At 38.6% G+C, this 23,142-nt stretch overlaps 1 protein-coding gene across 4 annotated transcripts in view; it reads right to left on the reverse strand.

The window, feature by feature from the left end:
• The window catches only part of LOC131433161 (G protein-activated inward rectifier potassium channel 3), a 307,064-nt gene that overhangs the window by 278,577 nt on the left and 5,345 nt on the right, over positions 1–23,142 (reverse strand). For 3 of the 4 annotated variants that reach the window (XM_058600008.1, XM_058600010.1, XM_058600014.1), the window contains exon 2: positions 1,393–1,742. In XM_058600008.1, coding sequence (XP_058455991.1) covers positions 1,393–1,691 — 299 coding nt within the window. In that variant the 5' untranslated portion in view covers positions 1,692–1,742. Of the gene's footprint in view, positions 1–1,392; positions 1,743–1,869; positions 2,009–23,142 lie in introns of those variants that run through there. The other variant, XM_058600009.1, reaches the window with a different exon arrangement.

The raw sequence follows: 23,142 nt of genomic DNA on the forward strand, positions 1-23,142 counted from the left end.
GTTACTGAGGGGAACTTAATTTTGCGATACAGTTTTGATATACGAGTGGCAGGTCGTGTCGTCGGTGAGGTTATATAGTTTCCTATTTTCACTATCATTTCATGGCCAGCTATACACTCTTTTTCGACCAAATGATTCAAAAATGTGAAATGAGTTTTTTTTAATTCGCGCCATAGCATCAAATCTGAGCAGAAACCGCGCTAAATCCGCGAAAATTGCAAAATCCGCGCGGATGTCTAATAGTCTTTCAGAATTTTGATCATCTGAATCTAAATAAATCATAACTCTACTTGACTGTACCCGTGGTCTACTACCCAGTAGGCCATCTGTAAACAATCAAAAGCACTTAAAAATGTCTCAAATTACTACTGTTCCTTCAAATTTTAGCTGCAAATTAAGCATCGTACGCTATCGAAGCGAAGTCATCATTTTTTTTCCATCGCATGTGTTGAAAAACAAAGAACCTTGAATTCTCACAACAATGCGATCATAATTCACGGATCGCATTCCGCCAGCACGAAATAGTATTTTCTTACTACAGACAAAAAAAATTAAGCCAATGTCATTGGTGTAAATACCACTCTGTCGGTCCGGGGAACCAAGACACACGTCTGTCCGGCGGTCGCTATAATTGGCTGTCACAACCGGAGGAGTTTTCTCTATCGTATTTCATCTGCTCCAAATTTGTGTCACTAACTTTTTGTTTTATTTTTGTCAGTTTAAAATGATTCACATCCAAACATTGACCAGATCCCGTACTGCTTTCGATTTGGTTGGTTCGTTCATTCGCACCCCATGAGTTTGCCGAGCTGTAATGACTATGACTCACTAGGCGCAAAATTACGTCGGATTGATCGAAACCTTTTCTGTCACACGTGAAACTAAGAAACAATTCCATAATAAAAACAGATTTGGCACGTGGCAAACATGGCCTACCGCGTTTCATCACGATTGATGCAATGAAAAGAAAAGCTACCAACACTGCCGGAAGGCACAGAAATTATCGACGGCATATGTCCGGTCTCTCAGTAAGAACCAAATCAAATGCAGTCGATGTGTCTAATGGCAGATCGAAGAAAATGCATCATCATCACTTATTATCGTTGGCTTGAAGTGCATTATCATCATATTTCAAACCAAGTCAGCTCCGCTATCGCTGTCGAACCAATGCAATGAAATAAAATTCACGCGAAAAAACGTGACTGAATTCAAAGCCACCAATGGGTAAACAAGATTTCAACGCTCGTTTATGAAACAATTCCTTTCCGCTCTTATCTAAACAGCGGAACACGTTCTAATCGATTGTAGATCGCAGCCGTAGACCATGAACTCAAGACACCGAGCAACCACCCACGACTGTAGATTGCACAAAACAACAAATTCCAAACCTACCTTGTCAATGGTCCGGGACCCTCGCTGACCGCCTTCAGTGACATGCGCAGCTGCCGGTGGAATGTACCGATGATGGATTCCCGGCGACGCCCGGTAGCACCGTCCGCCGGTTGCGTTACGATCTCCTTGCCCGTTTCCGGATCAATGGTTACGATGATGTCTCTCGTGACGTCTTGCGCTTTAGCGATCACCGGACTCGGTGTGTTCTGATCCGACAACAGCTTGGTCCAGGCCATATCGGCGCCATCGCCCGCACCATGCTGCCCATCGTTTCGAATTTCCTCGAACAGTTTCGTCATTGTGGGTCGCTGGAACTTTCAGAGTACCTCGGCTTCCATGCGGTAGGATCACTGTAATTGGAAAGAAAATTGTGAAATACTGTGAATCAAAAACACCAACATAAACAATTAGAAATTTACAACAAAAAACAAACGAAATCACGTAACCTTTCATGAATTACATTCTATGAAAAAATACCTGACTCAGTTAGTAGGCCATGGGATGGATAACTGTTGACAGAGGTAATAATTGCGTCAAAGCATTCCGTCCTCCAAACTCAGAAACAAACAATCAGAGCAATACATCCACCAGCAATCGAGTCACGTAAACACTGAAGCGCATTATAAATGCATTTACTTCCCGAACATTGCCATACCGTACCTGTTGCACTGTCATATCTGTCATAAATGCACGATACTCATTGGCGACTAGGTTTCGCCGGTTAGCTCAACTGATAGCGCACTGACCAGCATCCGCTAAGCAATAAGAATCTCCTAATACCGTAGATAATTTAATTATGGTGTCAGCTGGAGTGTGCAATTGACGTTTATACACCTGTTGAACGCACCGAAGGACGGTCATTGGTCCTACCTACCCAATATGGTAATAAATAAACTACGCTGGAACATCGGCAGCTGTTAGCAAAGTTGGGCCACACGATACCTGTATTGCCCTTCCCACGTCTACTAGAACAAACTTTAAGTTATTCACCGTTGCTTTCCATTCAAACACATTTCGTATTACGATCGCACAAAATCACGCTCCGTATGACAGCTAATGACTTCTGGTTAATCAAATTATTATTTTATGGCGAGTCTGCGGAGCACAAACTCGATTTGTTTACTTCATTGAAATATAAAAAAAACATGATTTTACTTCTAGATCGAAACAAAATTGCCTTCCGAAATCCGTTCAAGGTTGTTTTGATTTGAAATGCGAATGTAATGACATCATTTAGAAACCCCTCGTTGAAAACAATCCAAAGTGACATTATAGCAGTCTACAGTAGGTCGATGGTAGCATTTTGGAACAATGACATCTGCTCTTTCTTTGGATTAGGTAGAAATAAAACAGTAAACGAAATTAAATTGAACTATCATTTGAAAGAATAGAACCGTGATTGACATGTAACAAAGCTGTCACATTAAAACTGACCTTTGTGGCATCGTCACACCATAAATCTTCGGTGATTAATTCAATCGCTACTGTCAACAGTCCCCATTGCTGTGGTAAACGGAGAGCTCGCAGCTTCCATCAATCAAATCCGTGATCGTGTGATTGGTCACTTTCCTTCACTTGCCAAGCGTACCGGCGTTTGCCTGCTACACAAACGCATTTCAATACGATCCTTCGCCAGCGCTTCTAGTCCGTAATGGTGCAACGGAGAATAATGACAGAAAAAATGCGTTAAATGGAACAATGCAAATTCTTCGCTGCTGACGATTGCCGGCAAGTAGGAGCAGCACAGATTTCCTGCACAGATCGTAGATTGTAACAAGAGCTGCTGAACTTGCTTGCGGTGGGGAAATTGAGAATGTAACTTTCAACCACGTCAGAAACCGGATCATAATTGTTATGATAAGTCGACAACCGGTTGGATGAGTGGAACATTCTAGCAGTGAATGGGAATGTGTTTGCATTGCGCGGTACTGGATCAGGACATGAGGTTTTGAACAAATAAAAAGTATTTCTGTTACAGATCGAATCGAAGTGATCACATGTTTCATAAAACAGATGTATTTCCTCTTCACATTCAGACCTAAAGTCCATTTCTATTGGTCCATTGGCTGACATCCTAATGGCATGCCAAACCTTCCGTAGCCGTCCAGTTAATTGAAGTCCATTTCATAGTATATTGGCATAGAAAATGTTGCAACTCATGCGGTTCATCAGCCGTCTTCAGGTTCAATGTCCCATCTGTACTCCGTCTCAGATGGTTTGCAGCATCTTTCGTTCTCAAATACTTAAACCACTTTGACTAAAGATAAAGTAAAGGTGGAATGATCAATTTTCATGTACTATTCAAATGGGACCCCTCGATGAACTCGATTCACCGACAATCGCAGTTCAATGATTAGTTGAACCGAAACAGTAAACGTCTAGTCGCCGTAACTAGGATGTTTGTTTTCATATTAGTAACAGATCATTTTCAAGTAGTGTATCGAAAATAAACTATCCACAATTTTTTCATTCAAATTATGATAAAAAAACGAAATTTTATTCAAACTAAAAATTGATCTTTTATTGTACGAGCTTAAACTTGAGCATAATGAAAACCGGATGAAATTTATGTTATTCCTGCACGAATTTTCGAACTTTTGATCGAACGCTCTTCATCAAGTTCCGGACAAGTGTTGCACCACATTTTTTGGACGCTTGAGCACCAATTTTTTTGAGCTCCTGCATGTTCTCAGCTGCCTTACCAGTCTTTTTGAAGACCCTCTTCACGATTGCCCAATAACGTTCGATAAGTCGAAGCTGAGGGCAATTTGGTGCATAGATGTTTTTTTAACGAAATTCATACCATTTTCCGCAAGCCAATCGAGAGGGGTTTTGGCATAGTGAGCCGTCACTAAATCCGGCCAAAACAGTGGAGGTGTACTATGCTTCATATATAAAGGCAGCAATCTTTTCTGGAGACACTCAGATTGATAGATTTCTGCATTCATAGTTCCGGTAGTGTAAAAAATGGTTGACTTCAAACCACAGGAACTTGAATCGCTCACGTCCTCTCCAACGACGACAGTAAAGTATTGTGGACCTGGAAGGATTTCTTGAGTCCTCCTTTACATAAGTCTCGTCGTCCATCAAAACACATGAATCCGGTCACTGCAAAAGACACGAATACAATTTCCGGGCCCTTGTTACTGCTCGCTTCTTCCGTTTTTCACCTTGTTTCGAGATTTTCTGCTTCTTGTAGGTCTTCAGGTGATTTCGCCTATTGATACGCTGGATGATTCCGACATTCTTTCCTGCTTTTTTGGCCCAATCCCGTATTGACATTGATTTGTTCTTCATGATTAGTGATATCACTTTCTGGTTCAGTTTCGGGTTGGAAGAACCGGGTTTTCTACCTCTTCCTGGTAGCTCATCCAAAGAATAGTGTTCCCTAAACTTATTAATGATGGTTTTAACACTGGCATGATGAATTCCAAACCGCTTCGCCAATTTTCGCATAGTAATACCAAAGATAAACTCAAGATGGAGTAGTCTGCGATTTCTTATGTATCATTTGAATAGGACCCCTCGATGAGCTCGGTTCACTGTCAGTTTCAGTATTTTGAAGCAAAACAACAAGCGTCTGATCGCTAGATGCGTCGTAGCTATGACAATGATTGTTAATGTTTGGAAAAATATAAAATTACAGTATGGACGATATTGAACAATTTTGCCTCATACCCAGTGATTCTTGCAATAAGAAAGTAAAAACTACTTAGAACCATTGCCTAGAATTTATTTAGTTTGTTATTGCCTCATACCATGAAGCATTAAAGTCAATGGTGGCAAGAAATCATTATGTGCTGAATGTAAACATATGTTTGATTCCTTCCTTGAATCGTTTCCATGGCATCTTGTCGGAACTAGTCGACGCTTATTAACGGAGGGTCAATAAAATTACATTATTACTGAACCAACTGGTTCACGATTACTGACCCAACATTTTTCATTGAATCGTATGAGACATTGTAATCTTGAGTTTGTAATACCCTTCTCACTTAGCCATGGGTCCAGAACCTTAATTTTCACTTCCTTTTCAATGCACGACATTTTAAAAACGCAGAATTTCAACCGCACAAACAAGTAAACAAACGTAAGCTGACAGCCAAACGCACAACATGCTGTGATCTGATTAGTTGCTTTTTTTTATTTTAGTTAGTTTTTTTAGACAACTAAAATAAGCGTACTTTTTCTAATTCAGATTTTTTAATCCTCACTCTTCTATTAATGATGAAATATTAGTTGGAATGGTTATTTTTACCTTTCTCATATAGAAAGTGAACTGTGCAAACCGACTTTTGAACCGAGACCCGAAGGCCCGAATGTCATATATCATTCGACTCAGTTCGTCGAGTATGCAAAATGTATGTATGTGTATGTGTATGTGTGTTTATGTATGTATCAATTGTATGTATGTAACTTTTTTTGCAGTAGCTTCTATCAGAGATGGCTTAACCGATTTTCATAAACTTAGATTCAAATGAAAGGTCCTGTAACTCCATACGAAGTTCCTGAATTTTATTCGTATCCGACTTCTGGTTCGGGAGTTAAAGGGTAAATGTGCAAAACAAAATGAAGATAAGTGCACCTACCTTCTCAGAGACGATTGAACCGATCCTCGCAAACTTAGATTCAATCGTCCATTGAAAAGTCCCTGAATTTAATTTTGATCCGACTTCTGGTTCCAGAGTTGCAGGGTGATTAGTGAAAAAAATTTATTTCAAATTACTTCCTCACTTTTCTCAGAGATGGCGTGACCTATTTCAACGAACTTAGATTCGAATGAAAGGTCTCATGGTCCCATATAAAACTTCCAAATTTCTGGATAAAATTGGATACCGTCACTTGAAGCGGCGAAACAAAACACGTAAAAAAAATTTTTAACTTGCTTCGAAACTATTCCAATTGGTAGTCATTGTCAGTGTACGGCCAAACATTAAGGGGGCATTAAAGGATAATTTGGATAAAACTACTAGGATCAGCCCCATGTAGTTGTTCGAGCCATTGATGTGGAACAAGGCAACCAAAATTTCTAATGATCTACAATCAAACAGTTCAATCAATCGTCACAAATTTGAATCTTACTGGTATGGCAAGCAATATGTTCCTGTAGTTTGAAGTCAACCACTACCAGTACTATAAATGCAGAAATCTATCGATCTGAGGGTCTCCAGAAGAGATTGCTGCCTTTATATAAGAAGCATAGTACACATTCACTCTCTTGGTCGGATTTAGCGTCGGCTCACTATGCCAAAACCACTCTAAATTGGCTTACGGAAAAGGGTATAAATTTCCGTGAGAAAAATATCAACCCACCAAATTGCCCTCAGCTTCGACCCATCAAACGTTACTGAGCAATCGTGAAAAGAGTCTTCAAGAAGACTGGTAAGGCAGCTGGGAACAAGCAGCAGTTCAAAAAAAATTGAGCTCAAGCGTCCAAAAAATGCGATGCAACACATGTCCGGAACATGATAAAGAGCATTCGATCAAAAGTTCGAAAATTCGTGAAGGAATAACATAAATTTCATCCGGTTTTCATTATGTTCAAGTTTAACCTCGCACAATAAAGGATCAATTTTTAGTTTGAATAAAATATCGTTTTTTATCATAATTTGAAAGAAAAATTGTGGATAGCTTATTTTCGATACACTCCTTATTAAAACTATTCAAATAATAAACATATCGAGCATCTCTCGAGACGGGTTTTGACTTCCTTCTTCCAAAATTGAACTCTGATACATCCAAATAATTGACATTAAATTGATCAGGAGACTTGTCTCAAGTGATTGAGTCTCAGATACTAACGTTTAAATTAAAAACTGGACTTGGTGAATATGATAACTACCGTTTGGAGTAGTTTTCAGGCCAGTTCAAGAATTTTTTTACATTTGTTATTTCACCGCTTCTAGTGACGGTATAAAAATGGTATACACTTTACCCTATAAATCCAGAACCGGAAGTCAGATCTGGATGAAATTTAGGAATTTCACTTTTTTGTGTGAACTTGCGAAGTTATAATATATCATAAAGATTTAAAAACCTTAAAATTTTTGTTAAGGGCTGAGGCCAATGAGTCGCGTATAACCACGTGCCTCGCTCTGCGTATTACATTTCTCTCCATGCTCTCTCGCATATGTGCAAAATGACTCTCGATGGGCCCGGTGACCAAGAAAGTTTTGATATTTTCGGTTACAAGTTTGACTACATCACATAAAATCCAATAAAGCTACCGCTTGTTTGGCAGCCTTTCTGAGCCGATTTTATTTCTCTCTCATTTTTCGTTTCAGGAATCAGGAATCAGAACAAATTGGCTCAAATGGCACGTTCCCCTTAATGTTTGGAGATTTGTGCCTTGCCATCAATTTGTTTTTAGCATCATTTTCCCGATATATAAGAGGGAAGGATTGAAAGGAAATGGTAAGGGTTGGACTATGAGGATAGGAAAAATTGACGACACAAAAACACATAAAAGCAGAAGTAAATTCTGCACCCCTAAGGGATGCCGAACAATCTGCTGAGGATCACATTTAGTGGAAGCAGAAGGAAATTCTGAACTTCTACGAGGTCCCGAACAGTCTGCTGTTAATAAAACCTCCAACCCCCGAGAGGATTTAGAGGTCTTACAAAAGCGACACCATTCTGCACTCTCGGAAGAATGCAGAACGACTCGCAGTATGTACGAGCAGAAGTAAATTCGGTACCCCCCAAAGGATGCCAAACAATCTGCTAAACCCTATTTAAGGTGAATACAGAAGGGATTCATTCACTCCAGGAAGAATGATGAACCCTTCTGACTATAGCTCCTTACCACATTGGGCGAGAAACGAGAGAATATCCTTCAATTTTAGCTCCGCATACACAGACTCAACCATGTATGGAGAACCAAAAACCCGGATACGTAGCTGCGTCAATGCGGGACAGTTACATATCAGATGATATGAAGTACCATAATCGCATTTACACAAATCACACGAATAATACTCAGCACGTTAAATAGTAGCCATGTGATAATTGAGTTTGCAATGTCCAGTCAGAGCTCTGACCAGAATACTTCAATGATACTTGGAGAAATGCAGTAGACACTTTGACATTTTCAGATTTAAATCTGGTAGAAATGCTTTTGTCTGAGCGCAAGTTTGCAAGCTGCGCCAGTAGCTGACATGTTTGGATGCAGCCCAAGAATGAATCTTGTGCTTTATCCAACTAGTTGAAAGTGGTAAAGCTGGTTCAGGACCAACGAAATCATTCGTTGCACCAGCTCTAGCCAACTCATCAGCCCATTCATTTCCAGTAATACTAGAATGGCCGGGTACCCATAAGAAGTAAACAGCATTTGAAATGCTGAGGTCCTCGATTTGAGTTCGACATGCGATCACTAGATTCGACCGTGAGTCATTCGAACTGAGTGCTTTTAAGGCTGCCTGACTGTCGGAACAAAAATAAATACGTTTACCACAGATCCTCTGCTGAAGTGCCGATTGTACTCCACACAGAATTGCGTAGATTTCTGCTTGGAACACAGTACAGTATCTACCAAGTGAATGAGACTGCTCCAGCCTCATTTCACGATAGTAGACACCAGCACCAGCACGACCATTCAACAGAGAACCGTCCGTATAACAAACTATGTGTTCATCAAGTTGTCGTTCCAGACAACCAGACAACCATTCCTCACGAAGAGGATAGCTCACATTGAATGTTTTGAAAGGAAAACTGCATGTGAGAGTTAGGTCACTAGGAGCGAGTAAATACTCATCCCACGTAACCATTTGAGACCACAAGCGAGTGTGGCTGGTAGCATAATCTAATGGGTTACTGTTCCAAAGCCCTGTAACCCTAAGACGGTATGCACATGATAAAGCTTCTTGTTTTAGGAACACATGTAGTGGTTTAATACACAGTAGCGCCTCTAGAGCAGCAGTAGGAGTTGTCGTGAATGCTCCTGTCATCGCCATTAGGACCATCCTTTGGAGATGATTTAGCTTTGACTGAACTGTCGCGACTTCTCCTTTCTGCCACCATACAAGACATCCATATGCTAAAATTGGTCTAACTCTAGTTGTGTAGATCCAATGAATATATCTGGGTTTGAGTCCCCATGATTTTCCAAAAGCTCGTCTGCATTGGCCGAAAGCCATGCAAGCTCTTTTAATCCTGAAATCAATGTGAGCAGACCAATTCAGTTTTGAGTCAAGAATAACCCCGACGTATTTAACTTGATCGACCACAGTGACCTCTGAACCAAAGAACTGCAACGGACGAGCTCCTGTAATTATCCTACGATGAGTGAAAAGCACCATTTGATGTTTTGCCCGGATTTACAGATAATCCAACCTGACAACACCATTGTTCAACAGATCGCAGGGCTTGCTGCATTAAATCAAAGAGAGTGTTAATGCTTATACCGGTCATCAATATATGATAATCGTCGGCAAAACCATAAGTCGGAAATCCAAGGTTATTAAGTTTCCTTAACAAACCATCAGCGACTAGGTTCCATAAAAGTGGGGATAGTACACCACCTTGAGGAAAAACCCAAGATATTCCGTTCACGACTGCAATGTTTAACCTCCTGCAGCCATTCAGCCATCGGCACGGAAATACACCTTGACTTAGGAGTTCCTATTTTTGTGGCCTTTTACGACATGGAACAGGAAACCAGTGGATCAATTCTTGGTAAAAAATAATTCCGCCGGATACCACACGGCTTACCTGTTTGGTAGACTTATACCACCGGTACAGGTGGACCGTAGCGTTATTCTTAGCCAGTTGGGAAACCGCTACCGACACTACACGGCTATCTAGGCTGCTCAGAGAGGGAAGTTAACATTGATGGTCAAATTCCATGGATGGCCGAGCAGCCGGATAAATTTAGGAATGCCTCGCTCTGCGTATTACATTTCTCTTCATGCTCTCTCGCATATGTGCAAAATGACTCTCGATGGGCCGGGTGGCTAAGAAAGTTTTGATATTTTCGGTTACAAGTTTGACTACATCACATAAAATCCAATAAAGCTACCGCTTGTTTGGCAGCCTTTCTGAGCCGATTTTATTTCTCTCTCATTTTTCGTTACGTTACCAGGAAACAGGAGCAGAAAAAATGGCGCCGCCATTGAAATCGACTTACCTTCACAAAAATAACATTCACTTCATTTTTATCGCGACAACATATATGTTTTCATACAGTAATCGCATCTAAATTAAATTATCTAGACATTGTCAGAATAGATTTTTGATGCATGTCTTTGAAGGCGAGATATACAATGAACAAGTTGAAAGACGGCGTTTTCAGCTATGCAATTCTTCCTTCAGAAAAAAAGACTTCCTCGACCGCTTAAGTCAATGAATCATTCTGAAATTTTCACAGAATAATCTAAACTAATTTTCGAAGAGATTGTCAGTTTGGTTTTTTCTAATCGTCACCGTTTCTGAGAAATTCAGATTTGAAGCGTGAAAATAGCCCTCTAAAACACCCACTAGTCTCAGACCTTAAGTGAAAAGTTTAATCTAGGTGGATTTCCGAAGGTATGCGATTTCTATGCAACTTCTTTTTGATTTCTGTGGCCAGCTTGGGAAATTACTGTCATACTAGGAACAATGGTTTTCTAGTAAACAATTTCTCAGGAGGGTGCTTTTTGGTGGATTTATTTTTTTGAAACAAGGTCGTCATCCGAGAGAATGAGAAGTTTTCTATTTCTACAATGTTATTCATAACTATCAGCGCAATGGAAATCAATCTACAAAGATTAGCAAAGAAAAGCAGCATTCTCTTAAAATTATATGTTTGAACATATCTTGAGGTCATAAATGAATGATATTTGAGAACCCTCCAAAGAAAACTACCATCATTGAAGTATAGTAAGACTATCAGGGGACCGGAATAGCACTCCTACGGAATTGAGAACGATATGAAATTCTTCGGAAAATGTTTTAGTTCTTTTCAGAAAGTTATTGCTAAAGCTTGCTTCAGATAGAATTGGAACAAAAACAATTGCCTGTATCTCAGTTATTTATTATTGAATTCAAGATCTTTTTTATACAAATGTAGCGTTTTCTTCATACTTTTAAGAAAAAAATACGGATACAATTATTCGTCACGGTTTCGAAGGAATTCTTGAATTTTTCCTGTAACACGGCTCATTAGGCGGCGCACACTTTCTTCGTCCATCGTTTTAGCTATCTTATTCCACCAGGTCGTCATCTGATTAATGCCTTTGACAAACTTTCCCTATGCCTTGAGTCTCCACTTCATGATTGCCCAGTATTTCTCAATAGGGCGGAACTGGAGGCAGTTGGGTGGGTTAAAGTTTTTTCGGAACAAACTGGACCCCTTTCTCTGCATACCATTCTTGAACGACTTTGCTGTAATGACAGCTTGCCAAATCTGGCCAAAACATTACGGGATGGTCGTGGGATCGAATGAACGGCAAAATTCGTTTTTGGAGACACTCTTTTTGGTAGAGTTCCGATGTCATTGTCTTATTTGTAACGAAAACTTTCATTTTTCAATTTTCTTTCAAATTTGTCGCAAAAACAAATTTAAATTTGACTGGAACATCCCCCCGAGCCGTTGCCAAGTAAAATTTTTGACCTGGGATTTGCCCAAAGTCAGCCTTGACATAGGTTTCATCGTCCATCAGAAGACACCCGTCGAACTTGGTCAGCACCTGGTCATATAGTTTCCGAGCACGAATTTTGACCACACTATTCTGTTTTATGGTCCGATTTGGCTGTTTGCTAGCTCGATACGACTTGATTTCTTCCCGGAGTCGAGTTCTCCTCACGGTACTATGAGCAGTTCCGAATTTTCTGCCCAAATCACGGTCCGACAGATTAGGATTCCTCTTAATCGTCTTCAAAATCTTACCACGCAGTTTCCGATCGACAGTTCCACTCCGACGATTGGCTTGAGGCTTCCGAATCGTCGTCAATGTTTCCTTATACCGTTTGATAAAGCGCCATATGGTATTTCTGGGCAATTTCAGCTGTTTAGCTAGCCTAGATGCAGACCACAATAGATTTTCCAAATAACTGTGCACAATTGTTTCCCTTCTTTCGGCTTCCATGTTGATTGTTTACAAAGTACAGTCGATTTGCGGAATGTCAAAAATCATACGTGAAGCTGACAAAATTCCCGACACGTGGACGCTAAAAACTTCCAAATCCGTCCACCAGGAGTGCCACAATATGAGCAAAAGTTTGTTCCAATTCTAAATGAAGCAAGCTTTAGATGTAAATGATTGTATGTACTGGAAAACATTTAATTTGAATCTGAGTCTTTCTAATTTAGTAAGTTGAATTGTCAAATACGGAATGGTGATCCTTCTGAAATACCTAAATCAGTTCCGTCAACTTCAAAAAAGTAATGTTTTGAATATTAAACGGCACATTGCCCTCCGGTATTCACTTGAGATATCGGTCGGATCGATCATCTTCGGTCTAAATTGCACAGTCAGTCTATCTCAAGTCGAATTCTGTTTTCATCATATGCAAAACCTAGAATTATCCGATAGATATAGCGCTTTTATTCACATACAACCTCCAGTAATTCTGCGTTGGTAAAGCCAACAATCAGCGAAAAAGAGAACAAATCAACCGAACGCTACCGGCTTCGCGCTTGGCTGATGATCGCAACCCGACAAAGGTTTTCAGTCTGGATCAACTAGTTCAAACAGCTGCGATCCTGTTCTAAGCAGTTTTACATGGCTTTTCGGGAATTTCGGTTGCCGTTTTCATCGGAATAGTAATTTGAATATTTAAAATCTATCTAGTCTGACTTTCGCATTCTTTCCTGTGTCCCTTGCTGATTGCCATTTTCGATCAAGCTCTCCAATTGTAGCTCTAGAATTACGCGATCTGTCAATGGTCAAAATCAACACCAGATCTGTCTCAGTAATATAGTGTCACTTCAAACATTCAATGTCGAGTTCGATTAGTTTCATATATGTACTAAATTACCCAACATACGCATTCGATTACACCGAGCAGTCGCCGGATTCAATTGCCAAGTAGCACCGGTAATTATAACGTGTAACGAAATAGGAAAAATAAATGGCAAACAGCCGTAATCGGTACTGCTATATGTGCAATAGAAATCACGGTTAAGGTTATGTTTGCTACAGCAGTTCATTATCGGCATTCACGCGATCCACAACGAACCCGAAACATACCGACACGGGAAACCGGAAAGCGGAAAGATCATTTTGAGGTGATGCAACTGTCGTCGATTATTAGTGCCTTTTTTGTGTGTACATGGCAGGTCAATTAATCCATTCTAGAATTAATTGACTTGCAAAAGCAATGGCAACCGTGAATTGCCGTGAAGCAACGTCGCTGTGCAGGTGCAGCGAGCGCCGCCTACTGTTTTCGCTTTCGTCGACGGTCGTCTCACTGCTGAATCTATCAAATTTACTCCGGCGAACTTAGATGGATAAATGAAGTGGTCTAATTAGAATTCAACTTCAGCAGCACTGGACAAGTTCAACGTTCTCAATTTCCCTTCACCTGCTTCCACACTGCGGTGTGGTAAACATGTCAGACCGGAGGACGGAGGACCTCCCCGTCCGGTTTTATCGGTCAAGCTCGAGGTGATGTAATTTAAGAGCAGTTTGGGGTTGAGACGGATCAAAATTTATGCATATTTACTGGCGTTAAACACGTTGACAACAAGTTTCTACTTCGCTAGGGTCATGGATTTGAAAAAAAAAAACAAACTTTTGTGTTCGCTTCTTAGGCACCGTCGACGGATCGCAGATGAGTTGTCATTTTGGTTGCCAAGGACGCGGTAACACATGAACATGTGTTTGTAAATTTAGGACAAAATCAAGATTTAACTAACGGAGTAGATAAAAGCGGAAATGCAAAGATTTCAAACGGCTGATAGTAGCCAAACAACACCAGTATTTATTACCAGATAAATGAGATAGCGCCTGTGAAGAGTTGTTGAATCTTGAGGATCGATAAGATCTTTGTGACAAAGAAAGTTCATATCTTGTAAAAATTCCATCGCAAACAAAGAGAGCAGGCTCGTACCCACGATTTCGTTTCGGGAGAGGCCCTCAAATAAAAAACCTGTCTTAATCCACCTAGTGGTGTAATGATGCCTTTCTCATGTACATATAATATTGTGGTATTCTATTCAAAAATTTTCTCTTCGATTTTTTAAAGAAACCAAGTGATTGTTTATGCATAACATACAGAATAAAACAGTGCTTTGATTGCGTAAGCCATCCTTAAGAGAACGAAATGGGTTCACTATTATATGCACTTCCGGCACCGGAACCCGAGAACCGGTACAGTCAAAGTCGGTTCGTACGGCCACCAACTAACATGACACACAAACTCTTCTAGTACGCACTCTATAACCCCGGATTCGGAAGTCGGATCCGGATGAAATTCAGGAATTCCGTATGGGACCGGGAGACCTTTCATTTGAATCTAAGTTTGTGGAAATCGGTCAAACCATCGCTGAGAAAAGTGAGTGAGAACCATTTTGGTATATATGACCACTATTTCCGGTACTTCCGGAACCGGATACCGGGAACCAGGATAGCCGGAATCGGTTTGTTTAGTTGCCTACTGATAATGACTATCGATTTGTGTAGTTTTGAGACCAGTTTAGAAAAATTTTCACGTTTTTTGCTTCGCCGGTTTAAGTGACGGTGTACAATATTGAACACACTTTACCCTATAATTTCGGAACCGGAAGTCGGATCTGGATGAAATTCAGGAATTCCGTATGGGACCGGGAGACCTTTCATTTGAATCCTAGTTTGTCAAAATCGGTTCAGCCATCTCCGAGAAAACCTAGTGAGATTATTTGACACATACACACACATACATACACACACACACACACACACACACACACACACACGCACACACACACACACACACACACACACACACACACACACACACACACACACACACACACACACACACACACACACACACACACACACACACACACACACACACACACACACACACACACACACACACACACACACACACATTGCTCAGCTCGATGAACTGAGTCGAATGGTATATGACACTTGGCCCTCCGGGCCAATTTTCACTAGTCGGTTTTTCAAGTGATTGCATAACCTTTCTATATGAGAAAGGCAAAAATAATGTTATTGAAAATTACTTATGTGCCTAATTCTCCTAAAGTATTCAACAAATACCAAAAGCTTCTACACTAGAACTGTCATTATAGAGAGAAGGTAATTGTATTACATTTCTTTACGTTTACTGTCATGTCATGTATTTCTGTAACACATGTCTAAAACCTTCTAAATATTTATATAGCACAACAATCCACAAGACTTGTGATGATGCCATACATTCTGAGAGCATTTACATTTCTACTTTAAATGACGACAATTTCCTGCATAGAGTAGCACAGCCTATTCGTGGAGAACGAGAAACATCTTTTTGGCTATACTTTTCTCGGATTCAGATTCCGGAAGTAGTGGTCTGAAGTTCTATAACGAAACTCATACACACTCAGAGATAAATTAACGTTTGAGCACAGATAATAGGACGAGGAAGCCAAATCCCAGTGCCCAAGTAATTGAAACCTAAACCGTTGATTTCCTCCATTGTAGCGATCCACATGAACATTTCACAGCGATTGCGGTTTTCAATCGTGTGGCGTGAATACTTAAGCGCACCTTCATGAGATAAACCGACTTTGCAATGTTCGATTGCGGTCCCCCCGAAACTTGGTCACACCTGAAAATAAACTACACTGGCTACACTGGAATGTAAACACGAAAGGAAGTAAGAGAGACTAGATGAAAGCTGAACTACAATTACTGTTTTTGAGAAGAATAGTCCAGCCACAGTTTCGAGTAATTGGCAGTGAATAACAATTTATATAAAGCTAGTTGAATTTCCGTTTAATCAGGTACGATCAATAGATTATAGATGCTTGATTGAAATTTGAATTTGAGTGATTGAAAAGATCAGTTGCACGAGCCTAACCTTAACGGAGCAGGCGTGACATGTAACAAACCGCAAACTACTAATTGATCAGTTCGGAGATACTAAACGTAAGAAAAATTACATATTTATTTATACACATGAACTCACGGTATAAATCATGATTCCTCCACAGGAAAATTATAATCTTTCGTTCAATATAATCACAGGTGTTTTATTTCTTCGGGATTATCGTTTCGGAAAAGTCTCTATGGTCGTTAACCCTCGCTTACAAATCGCTTCATTAATGCACGCTAATACTGGCGTTTTTCTGATTTGAGGTAGTCCTCCAAAAGTATACTATGCCTATCCCTGAAAACCAACATTGTTATCTTTCCGTCCCATTGCGACGCCCTTCGAGGCACTCGTGCTGACTGCAGGCTGTTGTCGGGTAATCATTCTGTTCTCTGGCGTATAATATTGGATTCAGCCAAACATGTACTCGAAGTGAGCTTGCGTACCTCTTTCTAGTCCTAAATAAGTATGTGCGGGATCCAGCGGCAGGATATCTTTCTCATCTGCAGAATCTTGTTTCATTAAGGCATGCTCTCGCACTTTCTCTTTTTAATTTGATGTACACTGAGGCCTTATTTTATGCGGTTTTTTGATGCGACCTTTTTATGCGAATTTTCAGAGTTATGCGGTTTTTTTATGCGAAGTATTTGCGGTTTTTTATGCGAATTTTCAGTAACGTATGTGATGGTTTTTTTATGCGAAGTTTCAGAGTTATGCGGTTTTTTTAATGCGAATTTTCAGAGTTATGCGGTTTTTTTTATGCGGCTAGTTTATGCGGTACGTAAACTCGCATAAAAAAGACTTCAGTGTATTATTATTATTATTATTATTATTGTCTTTATTTTACAACGGTGTCATCCTTCATTTTATGTGGTTTTGGCTGTGTTCTGATTCAGAGGACATGCCGCGGTTTGCTTTATCAGTAGTGGATCAGGGTCATTTCGCAGAAAGCCATTTCGTCGAAAGCCGTTTTGCCGAATAACATTTCACCAAAAGAGTCATTTCGCCGAAAGGGTAATTTCGCCGAAAATCATTTCGCGGAATTCTAATTTCGAGTAATTTCGCCGAATTCTTCATTAGTTCTAATATCGTGATTGGAATTGATAAAATAAAGACAAAACAAAAACAATCATTTTAATTCCCGTTTTTTGACCTACACTCGTACTTCTGAATTCCCAAAATAAACTTGTTGATTTTATTAGTGTACCTAACAGGCAATTGTTTGCGGTATTTTCTGCTAACTGAGTGCAGACGAAAAAATATCCCTTTCGGTTAAACGACTTTCGGCGAAATGACCCGTTCCCATCGACAGTAGAGTTTTGGCCATCACGTAACTCTCAAAACCTCTATCTCACATTCATGTTAAATAACATCATGTTAAATAACATATCAAGAAAAGTACTAATGATTCTTCCTTCGTGGATAGAATAGAACAATTAATGCATATCAATTCCATGTCGTTGTAGAATCATTTCTAATCATTTCATAATTTTAACATTTCCAGTAATTTTGCAAATGAGTTAAAAATGGGACGCCAAAACTCTTGTAACGCTTTTAAACACTACAAGCTTACAAAAAGTAACATATATAACGCTTCGTCACACACAGAACTTACAAAAGAGTAACGGTTGTACCTTTTAAAAATATAACACATTTAATGTTTTGTAACACCTAAAACTTACAAAAAAGTAACGCATGTCGTAATGTCTATAACTTACAAAAATGTAACGCATGTAACGCTTCGTAACGCCTATAACTTACAAAAAAGACTCGTTTCGTAGTGCTTCGTATCGCTTTTATTTACAAAGAAGTAACGCATGTAATGCTTCGTAACACCTATACCAGACAAAAAAGTAATGTATGTAACGCTCCGTAACGCCTATAATTTTTTATTAATTTTAGTGGGTTTGACGTGAAGCCGCCATAACTAAGTTCAATTTTTGCAATGACTGAGCGGAAATGATGATTTATTGGAAAAAGATACGCTCAGAGACAGGTCCTGGTCCTTTTTCCAATAATTTTTTTTTCTGTTAATTTTTCAATCATTTGGCTCCTCCAATATATGTTTCCGCTCAGTCATTGCAAAAACTGCCTATAACTTACAAAAAAGTAACGTATATAACGCTTCGTAATGTTTATAATTTACAAAAAAGTAACGCATGTAACGCTTCGTAACGCCTATAACTGACAAGAAAGTAATGCATGTAACGCTCCGTAACACCTATAACTTACAAAAAAGTAACGTATGTAACGGCTCGTAACATTCATAACTTACAAAAAAAGTAACGCATGTAACGCTTCGTAACGCCTAGAACTTACAAAAACTAACGCATGTAGTGCTTCGCAACGGCTATAACTTACAAAAAAGTAACACATGTAACGCTTCGTAACGCCTATAACTGACAAGAAAGTAATGCATGTAACGCTCCGTAACACCTATAACTTACAAAAAGTAACGCTTCGTAATGTCTAGAACTTACAAAAACTAACGTATGTAGTGCTTCGTAACGCCTAGAACTTACAAAAACTAACACATGTAACGCTTCGTAATGCTTATAACGGACAAGAAAGTAGTGCATGTAACGCTCCGTAACACCTCAAACATACAAAAAAGTAACGCATGTAACGCTTCGTAACGCCTAGAACTTACAAAAAAGTAACGTATGTAACGGCTCGTAACATTTATAACTTACAAAAAAGTAACACATGTAACGCATATAACTGACAAGAAAGTAATGCATGTAACGCTCCGTAACACCTATAACTTACAAAAAGTAACGCATGTAACGCTTCGTAACGTCTAGAACTTACAAAAACTAACGCATGTAGTGCTTCGTAACACCTATAACTTACAAAAACTAACACATGTAACGCTTCGTAACGCTTATAACTGACAAGAAAGTAGTGCATGTAACGCTCCGTAACACCTCAAACATACAAAAAAGTAACGCATGTAACGCTTCGTAACGCCTAGAACTTACAAAAACTAACGCATGTAGTGCTTCGCAACGGCTATAACTTACAAAAAAGTAACACATGTAACGCTTCGTAACGCCTATAACTGACAAGAAAGTAATGCATGTAACGCTCCGTAACACCTCAAACATACAAAAAAGTAACGCATGTAACGCTTCGTAACGTCTAGAACTTACAAAAACTAACGCATGTAGTGCTTCGTAACGCATATAACGCTTCGTAACGGCTATAACTTACAAAAAAGTAACGCATGTTATGCTACGTAACCCCTATAACTTACACAAAAATAACGCTTCGTAATACTCCGTAACGCTCAGTTGTACAAATGACGCTTCATTGAAACGTTTAATTTTTCGTTTGGGTGTATGTCACTACTCTACTGTAACGTTTCATTACATAGGGTAAGGGCTCCCTATTTCATCTCATTTGTAAGAATTTTACCTCAAAAACCTGATTTAGCCACTAAAATCACTACGATTTTTTCATTTCATTTTCATTTCTGCTTAATTCGCCTTTGGGAATTGATTCCACATTGGAAATTGATTCATATTCGGTAGAAATAAAAATAATATTCAAAAAATCAGCTAAACACACTTCTGATATGTGCACTACTGTACTCCTAATTTCATCTCTAAGGTTTTATATTCATCCTATCATTGGTCCTTTATTCATCCCATAAATTAGCAATGGCAACAGTAATCAAAACTAAAATATTGCACTATTACACTTTGAGGTTCAAAATGTCAGAAATTGTCTTAAAAAGGGCCTAATGCCAACTATAAGACAACACAAGATATTTTTAGAAACAGTTTGGAATCATTTCGAAGTTTAAAATTTTTTGGATCGTTTTCGTTAAATTTCGTTTTAAATTTAAAACTATTGTTACTATTTAGGCATTAGCCCTTCTAAAAACAAAACGCAGAACCAGAGTTGCCATTTGTACAGATTTATCTGTATTGTATAGATTTTTGCGTTCGCATACTGATTTGAATTAGAGTACAGATTTTATACAGATTTTCTAAATTAAAATTTAATTTAATTTTTAATAATTTGTAAAGGTTTATGAAAAGTAAGAAGTTAAAAGTTTCTGAGTATCTGTTAGTATTTGATTGCAGTATTTCTTTAAAAGTTAATTAATCAACGGACAAATCACATGTTAAAATGGAAATCTTTTGTTCAAATATTTGATGATGAACACTGATAAACATTTATATTAAAATTTTAAACCAATTTGAACTGATTCATTTTATTAGTGAAAACAGATAGAGCAGATACTTATTTTCTATAAAAGTATCTGGCATCTCTGTGCACAGTCGATAAAGCACACACACTTAACAGCGTTATGTTGACATATGGCGGAAAGAAACCAGTGCTACATGAACAAAATTCAGGATATGAATTTTCGATCTGAATTCTGGAACTAGCGTCTGTACTCCGAACCTGAATTCTACAACTAACTTTTTAATCAGAAATTGATTCCTGAATTCAGTTTTAGAATTTAGTTCCTAAATTCAGTTTTAGAATTTAATTCAGTTTCAGATTTCAATTCCATAATTCTGAACCTGCACGCTAGAACTAAATTCGAAACATGGAGCTAGACTTTGGGACTAAATTCAGTTGCTTTGTTACGGTTCGGAATTCATGTTTAGAATCCAGTTCTTAAACTAAACTCGGAACCTAGATTCTGGAAATGAGGTCAGTTCTATAATGCAAAGCAAAGCCTTGGTATTACATTCCTGTAGTGGAATTTGACCTTCTGTTTCAAAAGACTTCGCAGCCGATTCAGAGTGTACAGAACCAGTGCATGGCTGGTGCTACGATTCTACTGACACTACGAATCCTTCCAGATCGGGACTCGAACATACGACAACTGGTTTGTAAGACCAGCGCTCTATGCATTGAACCGCCAACCCGGGACAAAGTTCTATAATCCTAGATCTGAATTTATCACCTGATTTCTTCATCTGGATTCCGAACCTGAATTTTGAACTAAGTTCTAAACCTAAGTCGCAGATTTCGAATTTAGTTCTTGAATCCAGTTCCAGAATTCAGAAACATAATTTAATTGAAGGCCGTGCAGATTCAAAATTGAATAAATTCCACATATGGTTCATATTCGAACCATTTAAATATTCTCAACGGATTATGCCCTCTGAGTTTACCTCTACTATCTAAATCTACAAAAAAGCCGGGTGGGTAATGTCACAGATATAACTGGAGACCGTGAATACTAATAAAACTGAAATGCTTCTTTCACACTTCCGAATGTAGATAATCGTTCGTGATTGTGTGAATTTTGCAACATTTATTGCTTCACTTCCGGAATTGTAACGGTGCATCTATACTCAAGTTCGACTTATTGACGACAAACATATTCTACCAAACAATGAAAAAAATGACCGATTTTGACCAAACTAGTTGCAAATAGAAGGTCTTTCTGAAAGTATTTACGCTATTGTTTTTTTTTTTTGTTTTTAGATCGGACGATTACTTTCCGAGTTATACAAATTGTTATGTAAAAAGTTGCAGCTTTTTGAAAATATCTGTCGCAATTGACCTTGTAAACAAAACATGATTCCAAATTCCTTATTGTAATTGTATGAATCCGTTTACTATTCACGGAGATATTTCTGTGTTTGAATTTTTGTGTTATCGAATAGTTCATGGTATCTTCATAGTGGGAGTTTAGAATGATGCGCGATAGAATGACGCTTGAAATCTAAATTAAACACAATTTTATTTTTTTTAAATAATTGAAAGATTGAATACAGTGCTCTTTAGCATAGTTTTTTGGTTCGATTTGTTTTTAGCACAGTTCCTTTTTTACAACATAATCGTTCAACTGTGACATGTTAATTCTTATATTGGCAATTCTGCATTATCTTCGAACTCAATGTTGCACATACATTTATAAATAACTAAATCGACTGTAAATATCTTCAACTGCTACAACAAAAAAAACGATGTTTTTTTTTATTTCACTCATATATATTCATTAAAAATATGTATATTCGTTGATTTTTTTTATATTTTGTGTAATTTATTTAAAAAAAAAAAACAATGGATTGCATTATTTCTAGTCACAATTTTTGAGAAAAAATCGAACACTGGTGCAGAAAACTTGTGTTTCGATAAAAAGGCATCATCTCACCGCCAGGTGGATAAAGTCCGTTTTTTAATACAATGAAGTTTTATGCGAATTTACGTACCGCATATAAAAAACCGCATAACTCTGAAAATTCGCATAAAAAAACCGCGTAACTCTGAGACTTCGCATAAAAATAACGGCATAACTCTGAAACTTCGCATAAAGAAAACTCTGATAATTCGCATAAAAAAGTCGCGTAAAAAACCGCATAAAAAAGACCGCATAAAAAAGACCTCAGTGTACACTGATGAGTCGAAGACAAAACGTACCAAATATGATATACGTCATGTGCTCTTTGCACAAACTGAATTCCTTTGAGGTACTAAAACCCCTGAATGTCAATATTTCTAGCTCTTTATGCCTTTTTCTATGACATTCGGTCAGGACCCATGAATTTCATATCTTGTCACCTACGAGAATCAGCTTGTTACAAGCCAATATTGGCAGAAAGCTTCACACTGTGATAAGTCCGGCGAGAAATTGGATAAGAAGTAATGTTTAAACTAATATTTAATGTTCGAATTTACAGTAGAACTATCCGTTGAATAGTATCGATCGTTTGCGGGAATCTGCGTCTTCGAAAGAGGGAAGTAACTTTCGTCGTCCAAAACAAATTTTTTTCCAAA

The sequence above is a fragment of the Malaya genurostris genome, chromosome 2, assembly GCF_030247185.1.
Source record: "Malaya genurostris strain Urasoe2022 chromosome 2, Malgen_1.1, whole genome shotgun sequence".
Lineage (NCBI taxonomy): Eukaryota > Metazoa > Arthropoda > Insecta > Diptera > Culicidae > Malaya > Malaya genurostris.